At 54.3% G+C, this 16574-nt stretch overlaps 8 protein-coding genes across 8 annotated transcripts; 3 read left to right on the forward strand and 5 right to left on the reverse strand.

Moving 5' to 3' along the window:
- Positions 1 to 107: 107 nt before the first annotated feature.
- A1O5_07005 (uncharacterized protein) lies at positions 108 to 971 on the forward strand (the record flags this gene model as incomplete). The annotated part of the gene is made up of 2 exons (XM_007747594.1): positions 108 to 156; positions 301 to 971. The coding sequence occupies 2 exons, from the start codon at positions 108 to 110 to the stop codon at positions 969 to 971; spliced, it is 720 nt and encodes a 239-aa protein (XP_007745784.1).
- A 1049-nt stretch (positions 972 to 2020) lies between these two features.
- A1O5_07006 (uncharacterized protein) lies at positions 2021 to 3393 on the forward strand (the record flags this gene model as incomplete). Its single annotated transcript, XM_007747595.1, has 2 exons — positions 2021 to 2559; positions 2637 to 3393. 2 exons carry the CDS (start codon positions 2021 to 2023, stop codon positions 3391 to 3393), a joined length of 1296 nt encoding a protein of 431 aa, XP_007745785.1.
- Positions 3394 to 3938: 545 nt separating this feature from the next.
- Positions 3939 to 4997, reverse strand: A1O5_07007 (uncharacterized protein; the record flags this gene model as incomplete). Its single annotated transcript, XM_007747596.1, has 1 exon — positions 3939 to 4997. The coding sequence occupies one exon, from the start codon at positions 4995 to 4997 to the stop codon at positions 3939 to 3941; it is 1059 nt and encodes a 352-aa protein (XP_007745786.1).
- A 262-nt stretch (positions 4998 to 5259) lies between these two features.
- Positions 5260 to 6849, reverse strand: A1O5_07008 (uncharacterized protein; the record flags this gene model as incomplete). Its single annotated transcript, XM_007747597.1, has 1 exon — positions 5260 to 6849. One exon carries the CDS (start codon positions 6847 to 6849, stop codon positions 5260 to 5262), a length of 1590 nt encoding a protein of 529 aa, XP_007745787.1.
- A 1358-nt stretch (positions 6850 to 8207) lies between these two features.
- A1O5_07009 (uncharacterized protein) lies at positions 8208 to 9644 on the forward strand (the record flags this gene model as incomplete). Its single annotated transcript, XM_007747598.1, has 1 exon — positions 8208 to 9644. The coding sequence occupies one exon, from the start codon at positions 8208 to 8210 to the stop codon at positions 9642 to 9644; it is 1437 nt and encodes a 478-aa protein (XP_007745788.1).
- Positions 9645 to 9932: 288 nt separating this feature from the next.
- On the reverse strand, positions 9933 to 10947 carry A1O5_07010 (uncharacterized protein; the record flags this gene model as incomplete). The annotated part of the gene is made up of 2 exons (XM_007747599.1): positions 9933 to 10592; positions 10696 to 10947. 2 exons carry the CDS (start codon positions 10945 to 10947, stop codon positions 9933 to 9935), a joined length of 912 nt encoding a protein of 303 aa, XP_007745789.1.
- Positions 10948 to 11881: 934 nt separating this feature from the next.
- On the reverse strand, positions 11882 to 12070 carry A1O5_07011 (uncharacterized protein; the record flags this gene model as incomplete). The annotated part of the gene is made up of 1 exon (XM_007747600.1): positions 11882 to 12070. One exon carries the CDS (start codon positions 12068 to 12070, stop codon positions 11882 to 11884), a length of 189 nt encoding a protein of 62 aa, XP_007745790.1.
- An 859-nt stretch (positions 12071 to 12929) lies between these two features.
- Positions 12930 to 13502, reverse strand: A1O5_07012 (uncharacterized protein; the record flags this gene model as incomplete). Its single annotated transcript, XM_007747601.1, has 1 exon — positions 12930 to 13502. One exon carries the CDS (start codon positions 13500 to 13502, stop codon positions 12930 to 12932), a length of 573 nt encoding a protein of 190 aa, XP_007745791.1.
- Positions 13503 to 16574: the final 3072 nt, after the last annotated feature.

Below are 16574 nucleotides of genomic sequence, written 5' to 3' on the forward strand. Positions count from 1 at the left end.
TTGCTCAGAGACGACAAGCCGACGAGACGACGGTGCTTCCTTAGGTCTCCCGACGTTGAAGGATTCTGTGGTCGAGCCGAATACTGCTTTTGTGGCTTTGGCCCAGCATGTCCGACAAAGACGCCGCTACACCTCGATTGTTCCTAATACGCCACGGTAAGGTTCTTTGTGCCTTGTTTTGAGATGCCCTCGGCCCTGTGGCGCGGGGTCGACTGTCGTGCTATTCTCGGACAAATATTTGTCTCTTCTCCTCTTCTTCGACAGCCCGCATTTTGTGCTTACGCAAGCCACCCTGAATAGGTGAAACTGAATGGTCTCGTAATGGGCGGTTCACGGGCATTACCGACCTTCCTCTTCTTCCAGAAGGCGAAGAGAAGGTCCGCCAAACAGCCTCCGTGGTGTTCGGTCCTGGACGCTTGATCGACCCCAGCAAAGTCGCGTACATCGCCTGCAGCCCGCGACAACGCGCACAACGGACGCTTCAACTACTGTTGGATCAAATCCAAGACTCGAGCGCACGGACAGCGCTCAAGGAGAAGATCAATACGACCGAAGACATCGCGGAATGGGGCTACGGCGACTACGAAGGCCTCCTGCAGCATCAGATCGAAGAACTTCGCAAATCTAGGGGTCTGGACAAGGATCGGCCCTGGGATATCTGGCGGGACGGGTGTGAGGGTCCTGGAGGCCACTCTCCAGCCCAAGTCACGGAGCGGCTAGACCGGCTTATATCCCAGGTGACATGGATGCACAGGCAAGGGCTGCAGAAGGGGGATCGAAAATGTGACGCCGTGGTTGTGGCGCATGGCCATATCCTACGAGCGTTTGTGAAGAGATGGCTGAAGCTAGACATGGACGCCCAGATAGAGATGATGCTTGAGCCTGGAGGCGTTTGCGGGTTGAGTTACGCTCACGGCGATGTCGAGTACAGGGCTGTGCTTGTGGGAATGAGTTTCCCGGCCTCTTTATGATCTGTTTCCTTGTCCCTCCGAGGCAATAGGACCCTGGTTGCTTGCGAGATTAGAAATAGACTGAATAGACCTCTACTCGGTACTTACCGCAGCAGTTGGGCGCGTGGCATCTGACGTCGAGGGCGCGATAAGAAGAGGTCGCTCTGTCGGTTAAGAAAAAGAAAAGCTTATCGCAGCTTCTCTGCCGTCTCGGCCTCTACGGCCTCTACCGCATCTCCAGCATCTCGCAGCTCGCCTATTCTGCAAGTCTGCTATCCACTTTGTCCACTGCAACAGCGAGCTTCTCTCCCTGATATCAGCTGCCAAACACCACTCGCTTCGCCGCCGAGCTGCTTTGCCGAATGCTAATCTCGACCCCGCCTCATCTAATCAAGAAGGGAGTTTCCTCAGCCTTGTTGGTCAGCAAAAGGTACGTGTGCCGCTGGGCTGTTGCTTTGTGAGTCTCATTATTTCCTTATCACGTACTGAATGAGAGCTCCGAAGATGGCAGCAAGCTTCTAATCCAAGCCTAGCCGCTGCGTAGATAACGGCGTGGGATTGAGAGCCTGCTGGCACAAAACCGGGCACAAAGCTAACTTAGATCTGCATAAACAACCCTCGGTCGACCCAGTCCATCTACACCGTGCAGAGATAACATCCCGATCTTCCAGGAACATGCTTAACCATGGCCAATTGCTGGTCCGGTTGCTTGTGTCCATTCAAGCTTCTAAGCAAGGTACCCAAGGTCCCCGGGGACGAGCCATCCACCAGAGTTCTGCGGCTCGTCGTCATCCCTTTCAAGCCGCCCACCTCCGATGGGAGTCGATGGGAGTCGATGGGCCGAGGACGTTGATCACCCAACTCCTTGATGCACGAAAGCAGCAGCTCTTACCGAAGAATGATGGGAGCTTGAAGCTCCCAGCGTGGGCAACAAAAGGTAGGTACCATCCCTCTCTTGCGGTAAGTCTCCGCGATCAACTTTTCCTCCTGCTCGCGTGCTCGAGCAGAGAAAGCTGTCTTGGGCCGTGCCGTAAGTTCTGGCAGACGAGTTCTCCCAAAATCTGTCTGCCATGCATATCTCTAGCTTCCTCAAGCTGCTCCTTGCAGCAGCAAGTCTGATTTCGACATCGTTGGCGTCCCCCATAGAAAGACGCACCAATGTTGGCAGACCAGCTGCACCCATCTCCCCCAAAGTCGTCATCATCAGCATGTTTGCCCCCGAAGCAGAAGTCTGGCACGGCATTAAAGAGTTCGATCTTCTGGCACAGAACATCACAGTCCCCGGTCTCTCCCCTCTTTTCCCCGAGGTCCACTGTACCGCCAAAGGTGATGTCTGTCAGGTTGTCACTGGAGAGTCGGAAATCAACGCGGCCTCAACCATCAGCGCCTTTGTGCACAGTCCCAAGTTCGACCTCACCAAAACATACTTCATGGTTGCCGGAATTGCGGGGGTGAATCCAAAGGTGGCGACCCTTGGAGCCGTGACCTTTGCCAAATACGCGGTCCAGGTCGCGTTGCAATACGAGTTCGACATGAGAGATATGCCCTCGAATTTCACAAGCGGGTATATCCCATTTGGTGTGACCGCTCCAGACGACTATCCCACAACGTGCGTTGCTCAAACTCGGTGTCAGGAACGTGGGGAACATGCAGAGAAGAGGCTAACATACATAATCACTCATTTAGGATCTATGGGACTGAGGTGTTCGAGGTCAACGAGGCCCTCCGAGACGTGGCCATCAGCCTCGCTTCCGGCGCCAAACTCAACGACACGGCGGCCAGTCAAGAGTACCGAGCCAAATATGCCCAGGCATCCATATACGCCGCTGGGGCGCAGGCGCCGAGCGTTCTGGGCTGCGACGTCGCGACCTCGGACGTGTACTACTCGGGGACGCACCTGTCGGAGGCGTTTGAAAACACAACGACCATCTGGACCAACGGGTCGGGCATCTACTGCACGACGGCGCAGGAGGACAACGCGAGCCTGGAAGCCATCATGCGCGCCGCTGCCAAGAACCTGGCGGATTTCTCGCGCGTAATCGTCATGCGCACGGCCTCGGACTTTGACCGCCCTCCCCCGGGCGTAAGCCAGATCCAGAACCTCCTGTACGTCGACCAGGGCGGCTTCACGCCGGCCATCCAGAACATCTATCTGGCCGGCGTGCGCGTCGTCGAGGGCATCCTCGCCGGCTGGACCAGCACCTTTGCGACGGGCGTGCCTGCCACAAACTACGTAGGCGACATCTTCGCCACGCTGGGCGGGACGCCCGACTTTGGCCAGCCAAGCCAGTTCATCTCCAACGCCGTGAGACGGAGGGACCTTGGGGCTGGGGTCACAGGCCAAGAGGAACATCAGCTCCAGGGGAACTTGAGGATGCGGAGGGCGGCAGAGAGCGCGCGCAGACGGCTTGCTGCCGCGCGCGCGGAGGGCATTGTCTTGTGATGCCACCGCTGTTAAAGACAGGATGTGATGTGATTGTGAATGTGACGATCGATGTGGGGGACAGCCCTTGCCCCTCCACATATCTATGTATATATGTATACGTGCGCAGTTGTCCACATCGTCTCGTCTCGTCTCGTCTCATCTCGTCTCATCTCGTCGTTGACGGTCGATTCACGTGCCAATGAGAAGAAAGTATTACAAGCACAGCGTGTGCGCGTGTTCGTGTGCGTGCGAGAATAGGGGGTATCGACGATTCTTGACGGACGGAGTACGCTGTATTCCCTATATACCGCCACCGCCTTGAAGCCGCTTCGATTGTGTAATGTATTCTCGTCGCTCGTGGGGATGTGTGTCGGAAGACGGACAGAATGGCATATGATTATGAGGAGAAGGAGAAGGAGAAGGAGTTGCTCTGTATATGCCATCCATCTTTTAAATTTCCTATCATCCAATCCATGCCGATCCGTATCTACCAACCCCTGGGCTTTTCAACGTCGATGTCTACATCGGCACCATCCAATTCTCGTCTAGGTGCCTTTGACTCCTCACTTCTTTCCCTTCCCTTTACTCCCTCCTTTTGTCTTGCCCGTCTCCTTGTCCTTATCCTTCACCTCTCCATGGTCCCTCGCAAACCCGCCCTTGACCAAACTTTCCCTCGCGACCTGGTTAATCAATCGAAACCTGTCCGGCCCAAGTTTGACTCCGCCGTACCACCGCGTCACCACCACCATACAGTTCCACACGTCCATGAGCTGCATCAAATGCAGGAGACGACCCCCCGCGGCGGTCTCGCCGTCGTCGTCCGAGTCCTGGACCGTGATCACCGCGCCGGTCTGTGAATTAGCCGACTGTATGCGCCAGGCGCTTATGTTGTGCGTAGCACTCGCGACTTTTTTGTTGGAGGAGAGGAGGTGCGAGATGGAGGATTGCGCTTCGTCCAGGGACCGCACGGGGCAGGCCCGCGCAACAAAGGTGGACTTGTTGACTGTAAGTGGATCGGAGAGGGTCCAATTCGGAGGGGGTGCATCTGATGAGGAGGCTATGGCGGCGTTAGACGGAATGTCCATGGTATTGGGAGGGTCGTAGCCGTGGTCAGCAGGGAGAGCGTGGTCATGATGGTGAATTGATGCATGCGTGTGCGAGGATGAGGCAGCAGACCTATTCGTGTCCGTAGTGTCTTGCTCGACAGCCTGAGTCGTCGCAAGTTCACCGTGTTCGCCTTCATTTTGCCTCTGGGAGAGCAGAGGACCGGCCTCCTCGGCCAAATCGAACAAACACACCTGACCCTCAGTCCACACCCTCGCCAGTACGTCGCGAACGATGTGCACGGCGACCTCCCCCTCGCCCTTTCGCCCACTATCACCCGTTGACTGTGTCTTTAATACCTCGGGAGGCACATCAGGGTAGTCAACCGGGAAGGAGATGAGCAAGGAGATTTCCGATCCGGGCAGGCGCAGAATCCCGGTGATGGAGGGTCCAGTGGCAGCTCGGAGGACAACAGTATCCGGACCATAGATCGAGTTCAAGGCTTCAAACTCGTCGGTAAGAGCGACGTTGGTGGCCGAAATGCCATCGTCAACGTGACTGCCATTTCCCGAAGGCATGGGTTGGAGGAAAGAAGCGGCAGGGAAATGCGCGAGAAAGTGGTTGAGGGAGGATATGGGAGAGCATCTCGGGAAAGTTGCCTCTCCTCTAATGAAGTATCACAGAAATCTGGGGCCTTGTTCAGCCTCGTTCAGCCTCGTCCGTCTGCCCGCCTTATGAACTGTTGGACGAGCAGTCATGCAAGCAGTCATAACAACAAATGATGCCCAAGTCCACCGGCGCCACAAGCCGATCAAAAATACATTCCGGCATTCACTTGTATCAAGCAACAAGATCGATCTCCTTACTAACATCCCCACCCGGATCCTTTCCTCGTCCTATCCTGGACCTCTGCCTTATCTCCTTCCAAGAGCTCTTGAGTCGCAATTTCCAGACATCACTGTCATAGTTGATGGGAGACTCAGCACCCGTAAAGATGAAAAAGTCATAGACGCTTGCACCTGCGAGCCCGCCCGTCATCGTACCGATCCAAGGGCCCCAAAACCACCAGCCTTGATCCTGCTTGAACACATCGAAACCGAGGCCAGCGGCCATCATTATCAGACGAGGCCCGAAGTCCCGTGCAGGGTTGAGAGCGGCGCCAGTGTTGTAGGAGAAGGCCATGCCAAGCACCATGACCAGTAGGGAAATGATGAATGCATGCATTCCTGCTCCCGGCGGTGCGTTGTCGTCATCCCCTAACGCAAGAACGGAGCAGGCGGCAATTGCGGTGGCGATGAATTCGTTGAAGAAGGCAGCGGCATTGTTCAAATCTCCACGGGGCTGTGTCCAAAAGGCAGGGCCGATACGAACAGTGTCTGAGGCAGTGTACGCCTGGATGGCGTCATTGTAGAGACCATAGACGATGGCTGACGCCGCCATGCTGCCAAGAAACTGAGCAACCATATACTTCCAGCAATCGGTCCATGGAAAGCCACGGAAGATAGCGAGGACTAGTGAGATTGTGGGATTTAAATGAGCGCCGGAAATCCCACCCGCAATGTAGATCCCTATCATCACCCCAAAGCCCCATGCCATGTACGCGGTGAGGAGACTTCCATAGTCGCTACCCGCCGTCATATGAACGATGGATCCCGACAGACCGAGTGTCATGAAGACCAGGGTACCGAGGAACTCTGCGAGTGGCTTTCGATATTTGTGTCTTATGGGTCCCCAAGCATTGTGGAATTCCGGTTGAGATGGCTCCTCAGGTTGCGAGAACCGGTGTACCAAGGTGTCTCCTGAGGGATGATACTCTTCCCAGTCGATGTTCGGTGGATACCGTCGCACGTCACTTTCGTCCCCAGCGGTATCTGCCAATTGCTGTAGTCGTCGCCGCGCCAACTCAACAGCGGACTCACCACTCACCCCCCGTTCCAAGTCGTGCCCAGCGACCAAAGAGTCGTGGGCTGTCGAACCGCTAGGAGATATGTACCGGCGAATATCAGTCCCGTGGGTCTCCTCGCTTCTTCTCTGTCCCTCCGCAGATGATGTAGGGGCTTTGTCATGCGCACTAATATTCTCAACAGCCAACTGGCGTTCCCTCTGCCTCGTTTCTGTGCCGAGGATGCCGGGTTGTTGGAGAGTATTGTGCGGGACGATAGGCTCGCTCAAATATGAAGATGCGTTGGCAGTGGTGGCTCGGCGCAGGAGATCGGGTTCACGGGCAGACGATCGAGTACCGGCACTTGCTCGGGACGGATGATCATGTTCCTGCTCTCTGTGTCTGGCGGGACTGACCTCGATTCGAGGAGCTGGCTGTGTCCCTGTCGATGTTTGGTGATGCGCAGGTTCGCGCGAATGGCGGCCGGTTGTTGTTGCTGTTGGCTCGCCTGTAGATTCTCCATCTTGCCTCGTGGCTCGAGATCGCATTCCTGGACGCATAACCCGTGGCAAAGGGGCAGCCAATCCCCAAATTGGCTCGTGGGATGGTTGTCCATGTTGGGGACAATATTCTTGATATTCCTGGCTGACAAAGCTCCGCTGGTCTCTCGACGGATGGCTAACTCTGGGGCCTGCGAGAGAGAAAGGAACAGATTCCTGCGTAGGTACAGATCTTATTCTTCTCCCGTCATACGCAAATGAGAGGGGACTAGCTCGCACTGAAGGGAGATTTTGTGACATTGCGTTCGATGGTGCTGAATGATACTTAACACAAAAGAGGCATCACGAACACCAAAGCAATAGACTACTAAGAGAGACGAAGAGTAAGATAGTCCAGAGGAATCCGAAATAAGAAATATCGACTCACGGCCAGTCCAGCCGGGGCACCCAGGGTCAGAGATCAGCGGCGAGCAACCTCTGGGACTTGCGGAGCAGTGGTCAGGAACGCTCAAGGCGAGGTTCCTTTGGCTCCTTCCTTCCAATGACGACTGGCGCCCAACGGGGAGACAAGATCCAAGTGAATGTGAAGGAATCATCGATCACCGATTGTTGTTTCTCTGTCAGTGAAAGTTCGGGAGCACGAGGGATCATCCCCCCGTCGGTCCACAAGAAGACAACAGGCGCACCAGGCTGGAGAAGCAGGAACGTCATGGCGAACGAGGATCATGGATCGGCGAACCTCGGCCGCCCACCAAAGCAGCTCGTTGAATTGGCTGAGAGTTGGGTATTGAAGAATGAATACCGAGTACTGGACATGGGTTCGAAGCCATCGAGTCATGTAAGAGTGATGGGTTGATGAAGATGAAGATGACGATGACGATGACGATGACGACGGGGAAGATGAAGCCGATTGAGGAAAATGCAAAAGCGACCGAATCCGGTAGGTCACGAAACTGCGCTTTGCAAGTTCCAGCCTGCGCTTCTTTCTTCCTTTCGCTACAACTTCAACCACCTCCTCTCCGTTGCTCATTCTTGTCCTTGACACAATCCTCTACTGCACATACCGATGACGCCTGTGACCTTGTCCCCTGGATTTCCTGACGGACGAATGCCACATTGACCCTCTAACGTGACCTTCGATCACTCGGATAGCGCTGATCTCGGGAAATCAGGTGCCACGCATTCCCCGAATTTTCCGACCGTCTAGAGGCGTACATCCATCAAAGAGAAGCGTATTTGCATATGATGCCTGACTTCTGCCTAGGAGCGGGGGTGATGAGATGGCAATGGAGGACCGATGGCTGTTCATAAGGGAGGGCTTCGACCAAGGCTGACACAAAGGTAGGAATTCTGACCCTTTCATTGCAATTACTCCGGTCTCGAGGTCGCAAGTCAATATACCAGCAATGGGCGGCAAATATCACATCAAAAACGGCACCGTCCTCTCCATCGACCCATCTTTGGGCACGATCGAGAACTGCGACGTCCTCATCGACGACCATATCATCACCCACGTCGGCCCCAATCTCGCACCCACAGCGCCAGAGCAATACGCCGTCATCGACGCCACTAACGCCATAATCTCCCCAGGCTTCGTCGACACCCACAGGCACACCTGGCAGACCCAACTGCGCACAATCTGCTCGGACCACGTCCTAGGTGACTACTTCCTCCACATCCGCAGCATCTATGGCTCCTGCTACAGCGACAAAGACGCGTACCTGGGGAATTATTGCGGCGCTCTGGAAAGTATTGACAACGGAATCACCCTCCTAATTGATCACTCGCATATTATGAACTCTCCGGACCATGCCGATGCCGCGGTGAAGGGACTCAGGGATGCGAAGATCCGAGCGGTCTTCTGTTATGGATTGTACATCAATCCTGCCTGGCCAGGTTCTTGCATGGACCAGGATCGAGAGACCAAGACGCCTGAATGGAGGTTTGAAGATGCCAAGCGCGTGAGGGAGACGTTATTCAAGTCGAACAAACCGACGGACCTGGTTCGTTTTGGTTTCGCGCCTGCGGAAATCGAACGCGGGGGCATTGACGATGCCATCAAGGAAGTCGAGTACGGTCGATCATTGGGTTCAGCCATCATCACCGGTCATGTGTCGATGGGTAAGTACGATCGCGGTTTACATTTAGTTCGGAACTTTGAAGAACGCAGTCTCCTTGGACCAGATCTTCTGTTCAGTCATTGTGCCAGTTTGCACGACGACGAGCTTGAGGCAGTTGGCAAACGTGGTGTTTCCCTCTCCAGCACCCCCGACACTGAAATACAGATGGGTATGGGCCATCCGATTGCCTTCAAGGCAAAAGGCAAGGGGTGCACCGCTAGCATTGGCATCGATGTGGTCTCGAACAACCCCGCCGATATGTTTCAACAAATGCGGTTGTTACTTCAAGCCCAACGACACCTCGAACATTACGCACAGGACGGCCCCCCGTGGACTATCTCCAGAAGATGCGCCGAGGTTTTGGAGATGGCCACCATGGGCGGTGCAAAAGCCGTTGGATTAAAAGACGTCGTTGGGAGCATCACGCCAGGCAAGAGGGCAGACTTGATCATTACGCGATGCGACTCGACTAGGTTGACGCCGGTGCATGATCCTGTCGCCGCGCTAGTCCTGTATGCAAATGCCTCGGACATCGACACCGTCTTAATCGATGGCGAAATGGTGAAACACCAGGGCCAATTGGTCGGCGTCGATTGGCCAAAGGTCCGCGCCGAGCTGAGAGACTCGGCAGAGAATATTATGCAGCGGTCCAAGAAGGCCCCCTTTGAGCAGATCAAGGACGCCGTCATTGCGGCCATGAGAGCTTTTGCCGGCAGTGCCTAAGTTGAGGGCGTAGGATAGGCTGCTGTTCGTATATTACGCGGTAGCTTAATTGGTTGTGTGGTGATGACAAGGCCATGCCTTTTTATAAAGGGGCCGTCTCAAGTGGTGATATCGAATACCTTTTTTTTTTAAAAAAAAAAAAAAGGCCTTTGCCTTTAGCTACACTGACTGGTCCTATCAATTACGACCTTGAAAATCCCATACCTGAATTAAGATTGTTTTGAGCCCTCCCTATTCCAATAGGTCTCATATCTCATCTCCCATCTCCCACACCAACGCAGCTCAGCTTCACTCTGGGATCGTGGCAGGCCAGGGATCCAAAAAGCCGAGACCCGCCCCAGGACTCGGGGCGAAGAGCGAAAAGTCCATGGCCTGGCCGTTGGGGAAGAGATCGAGCATTTCGGGGTCGTGGAAGGGGCGGAAGAAGTCCAGGCTCGGAAGCTCAAGCCCTGGTGTTTGCTCGATGATCGGCAGCGGTGGCGGCGGTGGTGGTGCGTATGGTGATGACAACGGTAATGGTACTTGCATGGGCAGCGAAACTCCGGGGATCGGGGGCGGCGGTTGGGTTTGTTGGGCGAGAGGCGCGGCAGCTGGTTCCGGGAGGAGCGAGAGCGTTGATTGAGACTGAGGCTCGGATATTTCTCTCCTCCGGGGAATCTCGACTGCTGATGGAGGAGGGTCTGTAAGCGACTCACCACGTCTCCCTCCTTGCCCTTCTCCTTCTCCTCCTTCAGCCCCAAGATCCGCGACCTCTTCGCCCGGCCGGGGCAGGACATTGCCGTTCCTCCACAGGATGCGGTTGTGTCCGAGGATGGACTCTCTGGCGTGGACGGCGGTGGTGCCGCGGAAGCTCATCAGCTTCTTCGAATCAATGATCAACTTGGGCTCATTTTCGAGAATGACCGGGCTCTTGGCGTGGATCTGGTAGATGTAGCGCACGTGGCTCTCCTGTGTATTTTCAAGCGATGGGTTGTCAGTTCAGCTGGTCCGTCAGGTCCACACAACGGCATGCGTTCCAGACATATAACTAAACGAGGGCAGCAGGACACACCAACAAAGCGGCGAACTTCCAGTACTTTGCCAGAGTATAGATCATCTTGACGTTCGCCCTGACGTTCTCGTACGCTCTCTGCTTCACGGCTGGCTCGGTGGACCACATGAAAGGAATCTGTATGGCTGCGCCACAGTACGCTGCATACGCGACGAAACTCGGTATTGCGCTGAGCCGAGCAAAGGTCGACAGGACGGCATCGACGAGGGCCGAAGCAGCACAGGCGTGGTCATAGGCCACCTGCGCGGACATCTGTCTTGCCGTGGACCATGTCTCGTTTGCTGCACTCCAGCAAAACAGAGGCACGACTGAAGCATGGAGAGCGCAAAGACACTGGTGGTGCACAACGTGGAGGAGTAACAGGTTGGGAAGAACCTCGTCGGGCACCTCTGGAACAATGTCAACTGTCAGATGAAGCGAGCTTGGAAGCTTGGTCCACCAATTGGATATCCGATCATCAAGCGCGTAGATGGCGTGAAGTCTCTCGCTGATGCTGGACTCTGGAGACTTGACCAGAGCATTCACCTCGCACCTCGAGTGGAGAGTTAGCGCAGGCTGGGAACTGGTTGTGTGTATTTTTTTTTTTTGCAGGGTTTGGTGCATATTTGGAGGATGTTTCTCACCAAAAGGTCAAGGCTTTGATCAGTTCGCCAAAGATGCTGCCAGTGCTGCCCCCTGACTTTAAACATACTCTGGGGTGGTTGGCGGTGCCCGCGTTGAAATCCTCCTCTGGCCACGGTAACGTGAGCTTCAGAGTATTTTCAGCAGATGTCAACACGGCGCACGTTTCAATGGCATGACAATGCATGAGATAACAAGCCCAGAACCGCCGGCGACGTATTTCCGACTCCCACAGGTCTTCTCTGCCCGGTCTATCGGTTCCGAGCCCGAGAAGATGGGCGATCTGTGCAGCACTGCCTGTCAACTAGAGTCAGCCGAGATCAATCATGGTCCAAGGTGAATGTGGTTGTAGCTGAAACCTTTGTGAATTGCAGATCTCCGCCATAAGCCCTGACTGTACCAGAAGAGTGCAAGATTCATGAACGTCACAATGTGCTCCTCGGTCGGATTCTCGACTTCTTGAAACGCAAGCTTGCCTGCCTGACCTGCCCACTCCCTACTGAAATCGTGGTTGCAAAGGACTGATCGGTCACTTGGATCCCGATAAAAACTAGAGGTTCAAGGATCAGAACAATGCTCCCGCGGTTTCATAATGGATGGGGATCCTCTTGTCCCACTTTAAAGCCCAAGCGCAAACGCTGAGGACGACATGATGACGAGCAGTACCCGCTGCTATCGCTTCAAGGAACAGTCGCTTGTGCAGCAAAAGAGAGGCGTTGTACACATTGGCGTAGTAGACGTCGACGAGACTCATGATGAGGGTCATGGGAATGCCGACATAGGAGCTTTGAAGCACTGGAAGAGTCGGTCTCGCTGTTGTCGGCCTACAGCATGTCGGCCTCGGTGTTTTCGTTCCATCCTGAACCGCAAAACCGGGGGTTCTTGCCGTCTTAGAGCTGGATGGAGACAGCGACGACAAGCGCAATGGATCGGCGCTCTCCGCATGTGAGGTCGCTTTCGACCTCCGTCGCTCCTCGCCCGTTTTGTAAAGACAGATGTGGTTCGACGTTGAGCATCTTTTGCAAGTCGGCTTCTCGCCCGAGCAGCGCACCTATAAACAAACGTGGAACGTCAACCTGACTCGGCCAGACAAGACAGTGCCGTGCTTGTTGATCTGCGATACCTTTTGGTTCTTGCATCGGCTGCAGGCTTTCCTTGGTCGACCTGCGCCGGCCAGCATAAGGACTAGCCGTTGAGGAAATGGGTCTCTTCTGTTGATTTTCCGACGAAAAGGTCACAATTGCGAATCCCCCGTAGCCTCTTCACAGATGAGGCGCGGCTATGTGAATGCTGGATACCCCGTGGCTATGGCTCGGAAAATGGGGAATGGGGGTGTGGAGGGTCGGGAAATCACTTGACCTATATGCCCTCCCTACGAAGCGTCTTACCTGTTTCCTCGGTTGGATGAGTAAGACCTAGGAGTCATCGTCTCTGGGCATAATCAAGAGCATCCTCATTTGAGTAGTGAGAGTGCTTGTAACATGGGCGAATTGCCAGGCATGAACCGATCCTGGCACAGATGTCCATGTCGCTCTACACAAAACGGAGCCTGATATCCGAGGAAATGATTTCGTTTGGCTCTGGCTAGCGAGCGCGAGGACATGCAGTACGGCTCAATCATCATTGCCACTTCGCGGAATATCTTTTCCTCCCTCCCCAAGCTCTTCATGGAGCCTTTCTCCCCCAACAAGCACTGGCTGACAGTCCTGCAAGACGAACAACATCCTCGTCCAGTCTGTCTTGCTGGGATTTCTCCACGCGTGATTCGTACCTCGCTGCACAGCAATATCCCCACGCTTCAAAAGAGTCACACTGCCGTCGTCCAACTCCATTTCAATGGTTCCCTCCAATACCACTCCGTAGTCCAGGCTTTGCGTGCGATGCATCAGTGGAGTGCCGCCCGGACCAAAATCAACGATACGGCAGACTGTACCGCCTTTCTTGACGAGTCCGAGCTTACCGCTGGACATGGTCGCTTTGTGGGAATCAATGTCGGCATCCCCGTTCAGCGAGGCCGGGAAGGATGAAGTGGTATAGATCACGTTGAATCCCACGGCTCTTTCGGGGAACCAAGCCCATTGATTCTGAGATGAAGAGTAGAGTGTGGCTTTGCCAGAGGAGTTGTGCGTTGTTATATGAACTGTTGGGTCTGGGAGACTAGAGGGAAGTTGTTCCGTGGAGGCCATTGTGACTTTTTAGCTCTTAGCGTTGAACTGGGGGGAGGGGGGGCTCTGAGTGAAACGGAGGGAGTTGGTTTAAAGAAGGTTAGCAACGGGTTGTTATGTAGAGGCCGCGATATGATTATGATTAATCAAGATGGACATGCTCGTCTCAGACCTCGGTTCTAAATGATACAATTCATACTTATCTGACCTGATTTGTGGACGAGGTTGTTTTGAAGGGTTTCCTGCTGCTCGGGAAAAGCAGTATCGTTGTCCTCCATCAAACGAGAGCATCGGAAAATTGTAGGATTGGCGCATCTTATCCAGTTTCGGTAGAGTTACCGATTCGAACCTTGAAGACTCGGGTAGGCATTGAGAAGCAACATCTGACAGAACCATGGGTCTTCAAGATGATTGTTCACATTGCACCATCAACGGCGATATTGCTCACCCTTTCAACCGCCACAGTAGCGGAAATTATTGTTTCAGGTTGTGGAAATCCTGCATTCTTAAAGCAGAACTCGTTTGTCTCCTGTGTACTCATAAGGTGACAGCCAACCTCGACAGAGGCTGTGTTCTCTCTTTGGGCCCAGGTGAGGGCCAGGAAGGATCTCAATTGAGTTGCAATCAGGAGAGGATGGGTCGTCATGGAAATGAGACTGGGAACCAATTTGGCATGTGGGGTCGAGTTTGCGTTGATGGTTCCTGGCTCGCTGGGCACGTTCAACGGTCGGGAGAAGTATGGCCGCTGTCTCATATAAGCAGTTTCATGCGTGTCTCGTCCAAGAAAACTGGGGTTATATATCAACCAGTTAGGACCGCTGGAGCTCGAGGGATTAACAATCGAGGGTCTGAAGTAGGAGAAGAAAATTTTTCAGGAATTTCCGGGGTGGTTGCCTATTCCAGGGGAGCACTTCCGATCCATTTCTGATTAGGTGGTTTAAGTGGGCACCATCATCACAGCGTGGGTTTCAATGCACGCTGCATATCGGGAAAGGGAAGAGAGCCCCTTCACGCTATTAGGCTCTCCCTTGAGGTAGAATCCAAAATGGGAAGAGAAGAGAAAAGAAAATTGAGCCGTACCGCCGAGACTCCTTTCGTAATCCGGGATTCGTATGATCATTTTTCCGCATGCACGTCCACCGTCCTGACCTTTTACTCCATCCTTACAAGCGCAACGCACAAGCCAGCAGGAAGAGCGCATTGCAGATAGAGTAGGTAGCAAAGCCTTGGCAACTGTCAGAGGCGGAAGTATGTAGTTCCCGGCAGTTGGGAACAGCATGGTTGACGTGATATCGGGATCGTATCGGTCGACGGCCGAGTCGACTGTGACAATGATGACATGGTGAAGGAGGATAAGATGACCAGCTACTGTATCTTGCACCAGATGAGACGAGGTGGCGCACTTTCCCTGGACCAGTTAGCTACCTGGGCAGGACATGAGCAAGGGATTTGATCGGAGGCCGTAGTCATGGCCTAAGCCCTACCCCTTTCCTGTTCACAAGTGGTCTGTGACAAAGAACACTAAGGATGGGTGGATTGATGGAGCTTCGCCGGGCCGGTCAGATGCAGCACTGACAAAGGCAAGTGATCAGTGACGCGAATCACCACAGGCGCGAAGATGGACGGCTTAGGAAAGTGCTCGGGATCCCAGGAGAGAAGGACTAGTGAGACGGTCAGTAGCAGGAGCTGGTGGTGGCCGGTGGCAGGAATGGATGGTCTGACAGGACGGAGTAAGGACGGAGCACTGGGTCGTGGTAATAGCAGTCTCTCTGAAGATGGGTACATACGAGGTACAAGAGGAGGGAGAAATGGTGCCTTACCTATGCAAGGCCAAGGTTGCATGTACTACTCAGTATCCATCATCCAGCCCAGGTCCATGTTGGCCACCCGCGTAAATGCACGATGGACGATGGCGGCACTGCGTTGGTTGATCTCTGACGTAGCAAGAAGCAACTAGACAGAGCTGAAGGAAAGGTACTTTTGTAGTGCTGCTTGTTGCCACAACCACAAGTCACAACCGCTAAATCTTCGGTGCTACGCGCTCTAGGGAGGTACCATGCCAGCCGGATTTAAAAATACGTCGCTGTTGGACCAGGAGGGGTTGGCTGGGAATGAGTATGAGCATCCGTATTCCGTTTACTAGGTCTCCTGGCAAACAGTGGCCCTGTGTGTTCTGTCATTCATCCTGACGGTTCATTATGTTCCATGGCGGTCGCTTTGACGTTGCTGAGTACTTCTGAGGTACATATTCCGCGACCAACTGTACCTCTTAGTTTGGAACCCTGCCTACATGGCCCATAGTGACAGGTCATTTTTGGTGCCAAAGCGGCAAGAATTCATGTCCTTTTGCTGTTGCAAAGGTACGCGGAGACCAACTTGGGGCTCCGTAAGTACGAGGTATTGGATTGCTTGACTCTCTTGTTCCTGGGCTTCGCATGCGCAGCTCACTGGTGCACTCACCCATTCACCACCCATTCACCACCCATTCACCACCCATTCACCACCCACTCACCTCGACCACTCTCACACACGCACACTTTTACATAGTCCTCTCACGCTCTCTCACCTCTCTCCATCCTCTCAAGTCTCCCCCTCTCTCTCATTCACTCGCACTCTCCCACAAACCTCGCCCACTTTCTCTTCAGGGCAATTCGTGTTCAAGTGAGCATTTGCTTGCTTTTGACGGGAGGCGAGGCGGAAACCCCACCCTACTTCCTCCGTACTTACGAGTACGGTACATCCCTGGTGCTTCACCAACCCACCATAGCCAGGTCCCATTGGTCCCTCGACCCTCTGACCCTCAGTCGCTCAGTCCCTCCTGACCTCTGATCTAGCTGTTGCTAAGAAAGAGGACAAGCTGCGACAAGCTGGGCCAAGCTGGGAAAGTCACGGTACTCCGTACATGCCCAGGTAGGAGGCACTGGGTACCGTACATGACTCGACACCCACGAGCCCCCCACCATCTTTGGCGTGTTAGGATCATTCAGGCACGCCCAACACGCCTCCTCCCCCCTCCCCAGTCCTCTAAATAATGGCTAAGACGCTGACCCTGGATCCAGGCAAACCCAGACCCTTTCGTTCCCAAGCCACCCC

This window comes from Cladophialophora psammophila, assembly GCF_000585535.1.
Source record: "Cladophialophora psammophila CBS 110553 chromosome Unknown aczJe-supercont1.10, whole genome shotgun sequence".
In the NCBI taxonomy this organism is placed as follows: Eukaryota; Fungi; Ascomycota; class Eurotiomycetes; order Chaetothyriales; family Herpotrichiellaceae; genus Cladophialophora; species Cladophialophora psammophila.